The sequence below is a fragment of the Hyaena hyaena genome, unplaced genomic scaffold (genome assembly GCF_003009895.1).
Source record: "Hyaena hyaena isolate Hyena2069 unplaced genomic scaffold, ASM300989v1 scaffold_38, whole genome shotgun sequence".
Lineage (NCBI taxonomy): Eukaryota > Metazoa > Chordata > Mammalia > Carnivora > Hyaenidae > Hyaena > Hyaena hyaena.
Window position 1 is genome coordinate 2758109 of NW_024080670.1, and position 13911 is coordinate 2772019.

Here is a 13911-nt window from a genome sequence, read left to right on the forward strand (position 1 = left end):
GAGCAGGCACAGGAGACTGGAGTTTTCCTCCCTCCACCTCCCCCCCCCCCCCCCCCCCCAGCAAAACTGAAGTGAAAAGTCTGTCTGAAGTCCGACTCTCCATCTCAGCTCAGGTCGTGGGATGGAGCCGCGCGTCGGGCTCTGAGCTGACAGTGTGGAGTTGGGATTCTCTCTAGGGATTCTGCTTGGGATTCTCTCTCCCTCTCTCTCTGCCCCTCCCCTACTCACTCTCTCTCTCCCTCAAAATAAATAAATGAATTAAAAAAAAAAAAAAAGCACAGTCACATCAAGGTGGGTATAGCTGTGGTTCAAACATCCAGGCTGAGAGTTGTGGGGACAGAGGGCTCACCTGCCCAGACCCGTAGGGACCCGGGCACAGATACCAGAGATGTCTGCCACCCGCGGATATCCCGCCAGGTGCCGGGCTTTGTTACAGCCCCAGCAGGGCAGGCGCCACTGCACGCCCCCATTCTACAGAGGCGGAGACAGACTTGGGACCGTGTTTAAGGACCCGCGGGGGGGGGCGGGAGGCTGGACAGGGGACCGGCTCGGCCCTCCGCCTCTCCCAGCATCTGGGGGCAGAACTTTCTCCTGCGCTGAGAGTGGGCGTGTGCTCAGCACAGACAGGCCTCCCGGCAGGCTCTCCCCGCCTCCTCCTCCCCCCCCCCCCCGCTCAAAGGCAGAGCCACACACGCCTGCGCTGCCGTCCCCGCCTGCCCCAGAGCTCGCGCCTGCCCTGCCCACGGAGATGTCTGCCCCTGTCCTGGCGCTGGCCAGCGGCCAGGCGCTGCCAGCCTTCCTGCTCTGCAGCACGCTGCTGGTCATCAAGATGTACGTGGTGGCTGTCATCACGGGCCAAGTGAGGCTGCGGAAGAAGGTACGTTCCCCTGGAGCCCCTTCCCCCCCAGCCCCTGCGTGCGCTCTCTCGCTGCCCGGGAAGGTGCGGGGACGGGACGCTTGGCCGAGGCGTCTCCGGGGCCAGAAGGTGAGGGCAGGTGACCCTCTGAGTCCTGTGGGATGGCAGGGATGGAAGGAGGGAAACCGAGAGTGGCCTCTCCCCGGGGCTGTCCCCTCGAGGCTCCTTCTTGTCCTCAGTTTTAAGAGCGTTCACTCCCTCGCTGCTGCCACCAGGTAAGTTCTGGCCCAAAGAGCAGCAGGTCCCGGAGGGTGGAACGAGACAGCAGGAAGCCTCGCGGAGACCTGGCACCGGAGGTCTGATACGTGGGTGGAGCGGGAACTGGGGACACAGGAACCCCAGGAACTTTCAAGTGGAAATTCCCAACGCAGTGGCCGGGTGGCTTAGCAACCGGGGCTCGGCCGCGCCCCCCTGGAATTCTCAAGGAGGCACTTCCTCGCCGCTGATCCCGCATCCCCAGGGCCAAAACAGCAAGGACAGGCTGAGCTCTGAGCCTGGGTGGGCGGGTGGGCGGGACGGCCCACTGAGAACAGCCCTGCTCGCATTGGACGCCTGCGTCAGAGGAGTTTGGGGCCAAGCTGGCCAGCTGGCCTGATTTTCAGAGGAATCGTTTCCAGAAGCTGTGTCCCCTCCCCACCCCCCACCCCCCCCCCACCCCTCTGTGTGCAGTTCAAAGGCAAGGCAAGGTTAGCTCTGGCATCACACCAGGGGGGAGTCAGACTCAGCCCCTTGGCCTTCGGTGCCAGCAGGGGTGAAGGTGGGGCAGCTTTAACGCCCAGAGGCACCCACACCACTGCCTCCCCCCTGCCTCGCCCTCATCCTGGATGTGGGACTCGGGAACCCAGCAGGGCCGGGTGCGGTCACGCGCTGAGTCCTTCCGTGGAGCTGAGCGTTTGGCAGGTGGGGGCCACATTCGTCTGTCTTCCAGGTGAGGACCCCGGGCTGAGAGGAGACGTGTGCGGTCTCAGCGGGGTTCTAACAGGGTGTCCGGCTCCACAGCTTGTCCTGGGGGTGGGAGGGGACGGGGATAGACCCCTCAACAGCAAGGTGCAGGCGTCCAGCTCCTCCCCCTTCACTGTGAATTCAGGGATGGAAGGAGGGAAACCGAGAGTGGCCTCTCCCCAGGGCTGTCCCCTCGAGGCTCCTGACGGTCCCAGTGTGAGCTTCCCTCCCATTTCTACTCCGGGATTCATGGCCAGGTGACAGACGTGGCCTCTGGCTCCTCTGCCCACCGGCTTTGGACCTGGGGCAAGTCCGGAAGCTGTTTCCTCATCGGTCAGGCTAGAGCCCGGGGAGCTCAGCACCTGGCACGGAGCTCGCTCCCAGTACTTGTGAACAGCTGGAATTAACTCGAAGGCAGCAGCCACAGCTCATTCTTGGGAGCGCATCCAAAGGCCTGTCCCTCGTCCCAGTGAAAGGTAACACTCGGGCTTCCGACCACAGGGGCTCCTCAGCCTGCACTACAACTGGCTCCCTGCCGGGCGGGCTGGTGTCCCAGGTCTGTCGTTCCGAGTGAGCCACCTCTCGGAGCCAGGACTAAGACCCTCTGAAGGGAGCCGTGGATCCACGGATCTGTGCCGGACCCTCAAACTTGGTGATTCCCTGAGTGCAGGGCGAGTGGAGGGGAATTCCGGGTGTGGGGACCCTGACCATGATCAGGCATGGGCCTCAGGGCTGGGGCAGGGGGAACACAGCAGCGCTTGGGGACCAGTGTCACCAGGGCTCAGGAGTCTGATGAGTTTCATGATTGCCATTGGATGAGCAATCTCGAAAGTGTGCTGCTGAGATCTGCGGTGGGGGGTGGGGTAGTTTGGTGAGCGCTGGGCGGGGGCCTCCTGTGACCCGAAGCGTGACCTGAGTGTCTGCTGTCTGCCCGCCTATTCATGGAGCACCTTCCCGATGCCGTCCCCTCCCAGTGCTGGGCATGGGGCGGAAGCCTCTCCAGTTCTCTCCTGCACCCTTCATGTGGGAAATGAGCTCCATTTGATCCAGAGTTCACAGATGAGGGGGCTGAGGCTCAGGGACATGAAGAAATGGACAATTAGTCTGCGTGGAGCTTCGAACCCTCTCATCGCTCTTAGTTCAAAGTCCAAAGTCTTAAGTGCCTCCCGGACCCCCAGCAACTTCATCTTGGGCCTCTGTCCCTCACTCTCTCTACTCCAGCCATGCCAGTTTTCTGTTCTTCAAAAACATCCCCATTTTCTTCTGACCCCAGGGCCTTTGCACGTGCTTTCCCGTATATCTTCAATGCTATTTCTCCAGCCCACCCTCCGTCTGGTTAATACTGTTGCCTCCTTCAAACCTCAGCTTGAATGCCCCTGCCTCGGAGAAGCCTTCTCTGACCCCCCAGACTTGGTGAGGGCTCCTGCGAAGATTCTCAAGGCCAACCTTGTCTTCTCTCTTTTTTTTTTTTTAACACTCACCACCCAGCCTTCCCTGGCTCATTGGCAATTTCCCCATCAGACTGAGCTTCCCGAAAGCCAGTCTGTTCTGGCTGCCACAACAGTGTACCATGGACTGAGGGGGGTGGGCGGGGAGGGAGGGCTTACAAACAGCAGACTTCTTTCTCACCGTTCTGGAAGCCCAAGACCAAGGTGCCTGGAGATTCCGTGCCTGGTGAGGGCCCACTTCCCGGTTCACAGATGGCCGTCTTCTGGCTGTGCCCTCCAGGGCAGAAGGAGCTCTCTGGGGTCCGGTTTCTAAAAGCACTAATCCCATTCACAAGGGCGCCCCCTCACGACCTAATCACCCCCAAAGGACCCCCTCCTAACAGCACCACCTTAGAGGTTCACTCTCAGCCTATGAATTTGCAGGGCGCACAGTCAGTCCGTAGCAGCCTTGGCCACGGGGACAGCCAGCACCTGCCAGTGGGGAACTAGGCCACTGACTGTCGTTGATGTATTCCAGGCGTTTGCCAACCCTGAGGACGCCCTGAGACACGGAGGCCCCCAGTACTGCCGGAGCAACCAGGATGTGGAGCGCTGCCTCAGGCAAGCACCTTAGGGCCCCAGCCTGGCCATGGTCTGGCCCTCCAGGCCCCGCTCGGGGCGGGGGCTGGGGGGGGGGCGATCCCCAGGGGACCGAGGTCGTCTGCCTTCTGATTCCCTCAGAGAGTTCTGATTTATTCGTTGATTTAATTTGTTTTTTTTTTTAATGTTTTTATTTGCTTTTGAGAGAGACAGAGAGAGAGAGAGCCCAAGAGGGTAGAGAGAGAGGGAGATACGGAATCCGAAGCAGCTCCGGGCTCCGAGCTGTCAGCACAGAGCCCGACGCAGGGCTTGAACCCACAAACCACGAGATCATGACCTGAGCCGCAGTCGGACGCTTCACCGACTGAGCCACTCAGGCGCCCCTCTTGACTTAGGAAAAGTAATGCATGCTCATGACTCGGGATTCTAGAGTTCGAGAAGGGTGCCCGGGGAGAACTCAGTCTCCCCTCACCTCTGACCTCCAGACCCTACCCAGCTCCACTCTCTGGGTCCAAACGCTGTCCCTTACTGGTGTCTCTGCATCTTCCCAGGGACGCGTTCCACACTTACAAGCACTGTTTTTGTAAGCATTTTTCCTTTTTGCCCCCCAAAGTGTTACACTTTACCCACTGGTCCCTTCAGAGAAAAACAGGGGTCACACCAGCTCACCGCGGGGTCTCCTTCAACTGGATCAGCGCTATAGAATTCAGGCCATTACTCTGCCCCGGTCCCCTCCACAAGGCCGTTCTGTCCTTCCCTGTAAGGAACAGAGTGCGTCAAAACCTCTCGCATCTGCCTTCATGCAGACGTGTAGGCAAAACCGCAGAATGCACTCAAGCAGGGAGGAATATTGCCGAACGGTGTACAAATCCAGTTTTACCGCTGGCGTGGGAGAGCTCTCTCCGTGTGCCTGCCCCAATCAGCATCTCCACTCTAAATTTTAAAAATTGTTTTAATGTTTATTTATTTTTGAGAGAGAGACACACACATACAGACAGAGCGTGAGTGGGGGAGGGGCAGAGAGAGAGGGAGACACAGAATCAGAAGCAGCCTCCAGGGTCCGAGCTGTCAGCACAGAGCCTGACATGGGGCTCAAACCCACGAACTGCTAGATCACAAAGCTGAGCATTCACCCTACTGAGCCCCCCAGGCGCCAGTGTCTCCACTGTAAATGTGGTATCCTGCCAGTGGAATGGGTGAAAATTTGTGTTTTGGTTTTATTTTGCATTTTTGTTCAGAGTGTAGTTGGACATCATTCCCTCTGCTGAGCAACCCCCCAGTCGGTCAAAAAGGATTTTCCTCCTTATGAAAGTCAGATTGTCAACGATTTGGGTCGCATTTTACACACACAGAGGGGAAAGGGAGACCAGGCCCGATTCTAATCCCCGCCAACCTCTAACACGCTCTTCATCCAGCTCCTCTGTAAATGTTTTCCATAAAAGTACCATGTGCATTGTATGCCCGGGGGCTTCTGATATTTCTCTTTCAGTTAACATTATTGCATGAGCATTTTCCACGTCAGTAAATGTTACTCAAAAACTGATTCTTTAAAAATAAGTGTGTAAAATGGGGCGCCCAGGTGGCTCAGTCCGCTAAGTGTCTTGACTTCGGCTCAGGTTAGTGAGTTCGAGCCCCACGTTGGGCTCCGTGCTGACGGCTCAGAGCCTGGAGCCTGCTTTGGGTTCTGCGTCTTCCTCTCTCTCTGCCCCTCCCCTGCTCACAGGCTTCCCCACTCAAAAATAAAGATAATAAAAACATTGAAAATTTTTAAAAATAGCTACGTAAAATCCCATCGGAGACCTGATGTTGATTTCAGGCCACCCATCTGAATGCTGGGTTTTTGGAAGTTGGTTCGGGGCTGGCTGACCCCTGTGGGCTGGAGAGTGAGAAGGCAGCATTTCCAGGGGACAGGGGCTGTCAGCGGAGTTGAGGGACAGGCAGGAGGCTGAGTATCTGCACGGGGAGCGGGGGAGACGGGAGACGAACCCTCCCATACTTCCCAGGGCCTTCCCTGCACCGTGGGCAGAAATGGGTGGGACACTGAAATATAAATAATAGGATTCTTTCCTTGGGAGAGAGCGCTTTTTTTTTTCTTTTTGTTTTCTTGGCCATTGAAAACGATATGCATACTTGTGGTTTTTAAAAATGACAGAGCTGTGTAAGGTAGGGAGTGAAAACCCCTCGCTGTTGCATCCTTTCTAATATAGCTAGTGTGTGTGGCTCTTCCTACGAGATCCGTCCATCCATCCATCCATCCATCCATCCGTCTGACATGTAATGAGCACTGCTATGTACGAGGCGCTGTGCTAAGCACTAGTTTTACGTTAGTGGACAAAAGCCATACCCGTACCGGAATCCATGTTGGTGACCCTTACCCCACCCTCCCCGTGGTTGGCTTGACTCTCCTGGATGGTGGGGAAGGGCCCGAGTCGTCGAGGCAGCAGGCGGCCGTGACCGTGGATGGCCTGAGCTGCTCCCGCAGCCACCAACGGGGGTGTGTGCTTAGCTTCTCGCGGGGTACACGCGCTCTACGTGGCGAAGCTTACTTGTGGCACAGGAGTGGTTACGGGAGCTTATGAGCACTTTGGTGAATTTTTACCGGCTGCCACCAAGCCAAGGAGAGATAACAGATCCGTGTGGTGCCAAAATGCTTCTGCGTGTACCCAATACAATTTCTTCTTCCGACCCAAATGACCCGCTATCTATAGCAGCGATGCTCAAATGGCTGGAATTGAATTCAGCACATTTTTTAAATGTTTATTTTTATTTTTGAGAGAGAGAGAGAGAGAGACAGTGTGAGCAGGGGAGGGGCAGAGAAGGAGGGAGACACAGAATCTGAAACAGGCTCCAGGCTCTGAGCTGTCAGCACAGAGCCTCACGCGGGGCTCGAACTTACAGACTGCGAGATCGTGACCTGAGCCGAAGTCGGACTCTTAACACACTGAGCCACCAAGCACCCCAGTTCAGCACTTTTTGAGCACTTCTTACCAAACGTTTTATATCCATCCTGCAAGTGCTTATTGGTGGAGGGAACGTGCCACGTACTGGTATTTATTGGGGACCTACCACGGCAGGTCTGGGGGTTCCCCCGGGGCTCCTCTGCCTCCTCCTGCCTTCACAGAATATTCACAGAATATCGTGGAACCGTGAAGGTGCAGGGCTCAGAGAATCACACATCCCATCGTCCCCTGCTGGAGAACTTGCTGGAACCTGAGGGGGTCATGCCTTAGGAGCAGAAATTAGTTAAATATTAGACCAGAGTTCATGGTGCAGTCAAGGTCGCCCTCCTGCACTTAAATAGGAAAGCACTTAAATCTTGGTTCTTAGAGGACCAATCGGCCTTGCAGATCAGCCACGCGCCGGAGCCGAAACGTGAGCCCGGCTCTGGGAGAAACCGGGAGCCAGATTCCCAGGGAAATGATGAAACAGGCCACCTTCTTTTATGACACCAACCCAAGCCTCCTGGTCAGGTGCCTTTGGGCCAAATCCCGAGTCTGCGTGCGGGGAAACCTCGGGGAGGGTGTATCATAGTGGCCCCAAGGGAGGAAGACAAACACTTGAGCAGTGCTTGGCAATGTTTCGATTCCTTGGAGCACGCAGCCCGAATCCGACTGAACCGGTTTGTAGGGAGATCGGTCCCCAGATCGCAGCCCTACAAGAAGTCCTTCTGGTTTTGTGGACGGCGAACCGAAGCCGAGGAGCGGGTTCGAGGCACGCAGAACCACAGGCTCCTGCCTGGCTGGCAAAACCGAGAGGGTGAGGTTAGCGTTCAAGGTCGTGTCCAGGACGAGGCTGGGGATGGCGGCGAGGAGGACAGCAGGTGCCTGGGGACGCGGCCCCTCGGCGACAGCCGTGTTCTGGGCACCCTGTAGATGGATGCCAACCCGCTGGGCCCCCCAGCCGCCTCCCCAGGAGGCTGTGTTATCTCTGGAGGCAGAGCGGGCTTGCTGAGGCCACACGGTTGAGCCCAGGCCCGCGGGCTCTGCAGGAATAGGGGCTTTGCTCCGCTTTATACCTGCCCTTGAGATTGAGCAACGGTGAAAGCTGCCTTCGAGGGCACGGCCACCGCGGCGGGGAGGCCCAGGGATGAGGCCGGACGTGCCACAGCTGTCCCGCCAGCTGCCTGGGGGCACTCACAGACCTCCCTCTCCCCACGGTCACCTGCAGTCTTGCAGCTGGTGTTGTAACGTGCGCGGAGGGGGAGGGGCGGCCCGGGCCGCAGGAAACCCAGCAAGTCCAGTCTGGCGGGGATTTGCTTTGGGTGACTTTTATGTTAAAAAGGGCTTATTATTGGAATGACACTTCTGCCCAACCGGCTCCCTGGTACGTGACTCCCTCCGCGTCTGTCGGTTCACATCCGGGCCCCCAGGGAGGGGAATGAGTTTTCTTGCCTCACCTTTGATTTCCCCACAACTCCCTGTCCTTGACACCACTTGCGGTTTGGGCTTTGTGGGGCACCCGCCCTCCCCCGCCGCTGTGGTTTGGTCCCTACCAGAGGGAGGAGGGAGGAGGGACTGGCCGGGAGGCTCCCAGTGGGGTGGGGGGGGGGGGGTTGGATGCTGAGGGTCAGAGCCTCCAAGTCTTTCTCAGCGCCCAGCCACCTCTTCTCCCTCACTGTTGACCTTGGGCCCAGAGCTGGAGATCGGGGGTGGGCTCAGGACCAGTGCGTGGTTTTCCATAAGGACTGCCCATCCCCGCCCTTCCCCACAGCTACCTGCTGTGTCCTGAGTTTGCGCTAAGAAAGATCCAGGCCCTGCTGGGCTAGCGGGAGCCTCTGTACGCTCTGATTGATTTCCAGGCCCCAAGACCCGTCTTCTGTTCTCGACCTGCCTCCCTCTTGTTCATGCCACCCCACTCCAGACACGCGGGCCACTCTTCCGGGCCTTGAACACCCTACGCTCATCTCCACCTCAGGGCCTTTGCACTTGCCTCGCCTGCTCCCTGGAAAGTTCTTCCCCTGCCCCGGTGATCCGTTCAGGCTTCAAATTTCTCCTTCTGAACACACCCCCCACCCAGGCACTGGGCCGAGACCCCTGTGGCGTTGGGCTGAGAATTAAGGCCTCCTCCCTGCCCGGCCGGCCCCATTTCCTGGGTCAGGCCGGCACACCACGGCCCTAGCCTGAGGCTCTCCTTGCAAGTGGGAGGGACGAGAAGGAATCTGCTTCAGGCCATCACGCAGGAGCTGCCGGGCCGGGCCTGGCCCAGCGCCCCTGTGGCGGCCGCAGCTTTGGTGAAACGCCTTCCAGCTGGAAGGGACTGGAGGAGATACCGGGGTTCCCGCGGAGTCCCCTCGCCTCACGCACGCAGCCTGTCCTTGACGGAGGTCACAGCCCCCCTCCTGGGTTCCTGTTTATTCTTCCAACATACCGTCTCCGGCTTCGGGCTCTGGTTCGGTCTCTAATTTGTGGGACTTGACCTTCCCGCCTCCTCCCCCGCGAAGCTGTCCGTTAGCAAGAGTCATGGAAAATGTGAACCAACTCTTAGCAGAAGGGGGTGAGTTTTCTTTCTTGGTCATGTATTTACGGCCAGGTCAGACACAGCCCTTCCACTCCCCCAGCACCACCACACGTACACACTTGATCATTTTAAACGAACAAAGGGGCGCCTGGGGGGTTCAGTCGGTTAAGCGTCCGACTTCAGCTCAGGTCACGATCTCACGGTTCATGGGTTCGAGCCCCGTGTCGGGCTCTGTGCTGACAGCTCAGAGCCTGGAGCCTGTTTCAGATTCTGTGTCTCCCTCTGTCCCTCCCCTGCTCACGCTCTGCCCCTCTCTGTCTCTCAATAATAAATAAAAACGTTAAAAAAAATTTTTTTTAAATAAACAAACAAACAAAAAGAGACAGGACAGCATCAAGGAAATGAAGAGCTTCCCCAGGGGGCCGGTGACTAGCTGGCTCCAGTGAGTAGAAATTATTCTGTTATTATGATTCCTGAAAGAGGTCGGAGGGTTTGCTGATATCTGGGGGCAGGGCAAGACGGTTAGGCCTGGGTTTCAGGCTCATAGGCTCTAGCCCCTGCCACGAGGGAGGGCCCAGGCACCTGCATTCAGGAGGAGGGTGGTCCCTGAGGCCCCCTGCCCAGGTGGTAAAGGGCATGGGTTCAACTCAGACCTAGGCTCCACTCTGGCTCTTGACCTCCCCGAGCCCCACTTTTCCCAGCCGGCGTCCCAGGCCAGAAGGGAAACGTGTGGCTGGGGCCAGGTCCTGAGGCGCCCCAGGGCTTCGTAAGAAAACCCCAGCCTGCCTGTCATGGCCACTAGCCCGTAAGTGGGGTTTTGTGTCCTCAGCTGCCACCAGGCGCCGGCTTGCCGCTGCTGTCCCCTCTACCTCGGTGGTGTCTCTTTCTCCGGGCCATGCGTGGACTCGAGTCCGGCACCCCGAGGTGGTCTCCGGTGTTGGGGGGCCCCCAGGACCCTCTCGATGCTGCTGCCTGGCTGACCGCACACTCTTGCCTTCCCAGAGCCCACCGGAATGACATGGAGACCATCTACCCCTTCCTCTTCCTGGGCTTCGTCTACTCCTTCCTGGGGCCCAACCCCTTCGTCGCCCGGATGCACTTCCTCATCTTCTTCCTGGGCCGCATGGTGCACACCGTGGCCTACCTGGGCAAGCTCCGGGCGCCCACCCGCTCCCTGGCCTACACCCTGGCCCAGCTGCCCTGCGCCTCCATGGCCCTCCAGATCGTCTGGGAAGCAGCGCGCCACCTGTGACCAGCGGCTGCCAAGGGCTCAGCGGGCATGAGCCACTGTGACTGTGCCTGGGGGGGCCGGGCGTCCCCTCCAGATCGTGCTTGCCCCGGGAACCTGGTTTCTTGGCGACCTGCTGAGCTCGGGGTCCCGGGCACCGTGGGCACATGTGTGTGCACACGCACGTGGGCGCGCGTGCCTCGTGGATTTCGGGGTGAAGTGACTGCCTGGACCATGTAGCGACGGTTCTTGAAACTGACAGAACATCCTTCCGCTCAAACACCAGCGCAGGAAAAGCCACATTCCTTCTTCGTCCCTGAGAGTGAGGGAGACCCAGTTCAGGTTCCTAAAGAAAATGAGCGTCTGGATGCAGGGCTGTACTAAATGCAAACTTTGAAGACCCCCCCCCCTTCCCGAGATTCCAATTCAGCTAGTTTAGAGGGGAACCCTAGGCATCTACATTTTTATAAAGGTCCCCCGTATCCCAACGATGGCCGGGCCCGGAGCCACACTGCCAAGTCCCCTCAAGAAGCAGGACCCCGGACGGGGTGGGGTGTGATGTTGCAACTTCTTTTGTGGTGGGAGTTTGGCGAGGTGGGGGTGGGATTCCATTCCTTGGAGCCTGTTGACACTCCCCGTGCTCAGTCTTCATTCCTCTGCTGGATCCTCCCCCACCACGTGCAGGTGCCGAGGAGGGGCCCACAGTGAGGGTCGCTGCTCTTCCAAAGCAGTTAGTCTCTCCTAAGGGCCATAGAGCAGGGAGAATGGGCCTTGAATGACGAACCACTAAAAGGAACTGTCTGGCTCCTTCAGTATCTGCAAGATTTGAAAACCACAAATGTGCACCCCTGTGTGTCTCCTAGACTCTTGTTCTAAGATGTGTGTGGCTTTAATCATTAAATGGAAGGGTCTGTCCGGCTCAGCCCACACCCCCTGCAAACCCTTGGCTCCCCGTGCCTGGCGTCTGTCACTGCCCGAGAGGGTCATTTTCGCTGGACATTTTTGTTGGTGTGTGTCTGGGACCAAACGGCCAGGAGAGCATCTCCAGAAAACTCACAAACGCCCCCCACGCGGCCAGCAGGCAAGGTGCCCTGACAGCCTCCCGGCCCCTCCCACGGGTCAGTGAGATGGTCTATCAGCTCCGTCTTTCACAGGTGAGGACACCGAGGCTCCAGGAGGGGGCCCCTGACGCCCAGGGCCAGCCCTGAACCTGGAGCGTCAGCTGCAAGCCCTGCTCTGACCACTGTCCCTACTGCCTCCCTTCTCCTCACCCCCTCTCAGCGCTGCCCGTTTACTCCGGGCGCTGGAGAAGCCCCTGGGCAGGTCTCCCTCCCGACAGCCCGACGCCCCTGAACTGCCCTTGTGGATGGATGCGCCTGCTGGGTGGGGCTTCATGGGGACTCACAGGACCCCTGGCCTCGCGAGGAACCCAGCTTCCCGTCATCCCTGGGGTTCCGCGGGAGCTCCGAGCCGGGAGCGGGCAGCACTGCCCTCTGGTGGTGAGATGAGGTTCTAGCCGCACATCTGGACGGGGAAGGGCACGTCCCAGACAGAGAGCGTGCTGGGCGCTAAGGGCCGGTGGGCGCGGTACTTCCCATCTTTTCTCACTCAGTCCTTCATCTGATCCCAGGAGGGAGGCACTTCTGTTTGTAGATGAGGGAAGTAAGGCTCGGAGAGGAGAGGTCCCTTGCCCAGTGTCCCAGAGCTGGGGTGTGGTAAAGGCCAGGTGTGCGTGTGTGTGTGCGCGCGTGTGTGTGTGTGGTGTGTGTGTGTGTGTGTGTGTGGTGTGTGTGTGTGTGAGTGAGTGTGTTTATTTGTTTCAGAGAGACAGAGAGGGCACAAACTGAGGAGAGGAACAGAGGGAAAGAGAAAGATCTTAAGCGGGCTCCACCTCAGGGCACCACCGGACACAGGGCTCGATCCCACGACCCTGGGATCATAACTTGAGCCGAAATTAAGAGTTGGATGTTCAACCAACTGAGCCACCCAGGCGCCCCCCCCCCCCTCCAGTATTTTCCCTCCTGGGGAAAGAGGGGCTGAGAGGGCACATCTCAGAGCCGATGAAGAAGGCATCCCACAGCCACGGGAAGGAACCATGTGAGCCTGGATGGGGGGTGGCCCCGTGGAGCCGATGAGCCCCTGCGCAGTGCGCCCCAGTCATCCACCCCTGTGGGGCCTCCTTGGATGCCGGGTCAGGGCTGGGGGACAGCAGGGCAGCACAGCGACCACCTAGAACGCCGGCCCCCTATGGTGGGGAGGGGTGAGGCAGTGGGAGCAGAGGGAGGCCTTTAGGAGCCAGGGGGAGGCAGCAAGTTGTGCGGGAATAGAAGTGAGACAGATCTGTTTTAGGAGGATTGTCCAAGGGGAAGAAACTGGGGGGCAAAGATGAGCAGAGTTCAGCCCCCTGGGGTCCTGTGGTTGGGAGGTGGAGGAAAAGTGGGGGGAGGGGAGGGGTGGGAAGGGGCGGCAAGGGGGGAGGTGGAGGGGAGGTGGGGGAGTGAATGGAAGGGGCAGTGATGGAGGAGGATGGAGGGGAGGGGAGGGTGGGGATGAGACTGAAGGAGTCAGCAGAGTGGGGCTCATTTGAGGCTCTGGGTCCTTGTTGAGGACTTTGGAGGGGGGATCAGTATAGGTGGGTCTGCGTCTTAAAGGATCCCCGAGAAAGCCAGAAACATGGGGCTGACCACCCGGCAGTGGTCCTGGTGGCGGAGCAGAGCGGGAGGGCCCAGGGGAGAGGCAGGTGTGAGGGCAGCAGACATGCCTCCCACCTTCTGTCCCCGCCCAGGCCCCCCGGAAGCCGAGCTGGGCCTGGTTGGGGGGTGGGGGCCCGGGGGCAGCTTCTCCTGGGCTCTGAGCGAGCAGGAGAGGCTAGAGCTGGGCTGGGGGGTCCCAGAGCCCCCAGGGTCAGGGTGCTGGGCTGCAAGCTGGGACCCTCCCTGCAAAGTGTTGCCAATTTGGTCTAATGTTATAGAACATAAACCCCCAGTCCAGAGCAGCACGCGCATTCTCCGGAGAAGCGCAGGACAAGGGATGGCTGGGGGCCCCTGTCCCATGAGGGCCCCAGCCAGGAAGTGCTGGGGGTCCCTCGTCCAACGGATCTTTTGGCTCAAGGCTTCCGAAAGCTTCCCCGGGGGGTGAGGGGGACCCGGAGGAGCAGGCAAGCGTGGAGAAGGCCAAGGGGCCTGGAGGCAGGGACAGGATCTGGGGGCCCCTGCGAAAGCGGAGCCCAATTCCCGTGGGACCCACGGAGCCTGCGTGTGTGCGTGTGTGTGTGTGTGTGTGTCCGTCCCCAGGAGGCTACTGCCCTTGGGAACGGGTTTCCAGGCTGGCCAGGGCAGAAG

At 59.0% G+C, this 13911-nt stretch overlaps 1 protein-coding gene across 1 annotated transcript; it reads left to right on the plus strand.

Moving 5' to 3' along the window:
• Positions 1–581: 581 nt before the first annotated feature.
• Positions 582–11510, plus strand: PTGES (prostaglandin E synthase). Its single transcript, XM_039229634.1, has 3 exons — positions 582–877; positions 3824–3906; positions 10345–11510. Exons 1-3 carry the CDS (start codon positions 749–751, stop codon positions 10592–10594), a joined length of 462 nt encoding a protein of 153 aa, XP_039085565.1. The 5' UTR covers positions 582–748; the 3' UTR covers positions 10595–11510.
• The last annotated feature ends 2401 nt before the right edge of the window (positions 11511–13911 follow it).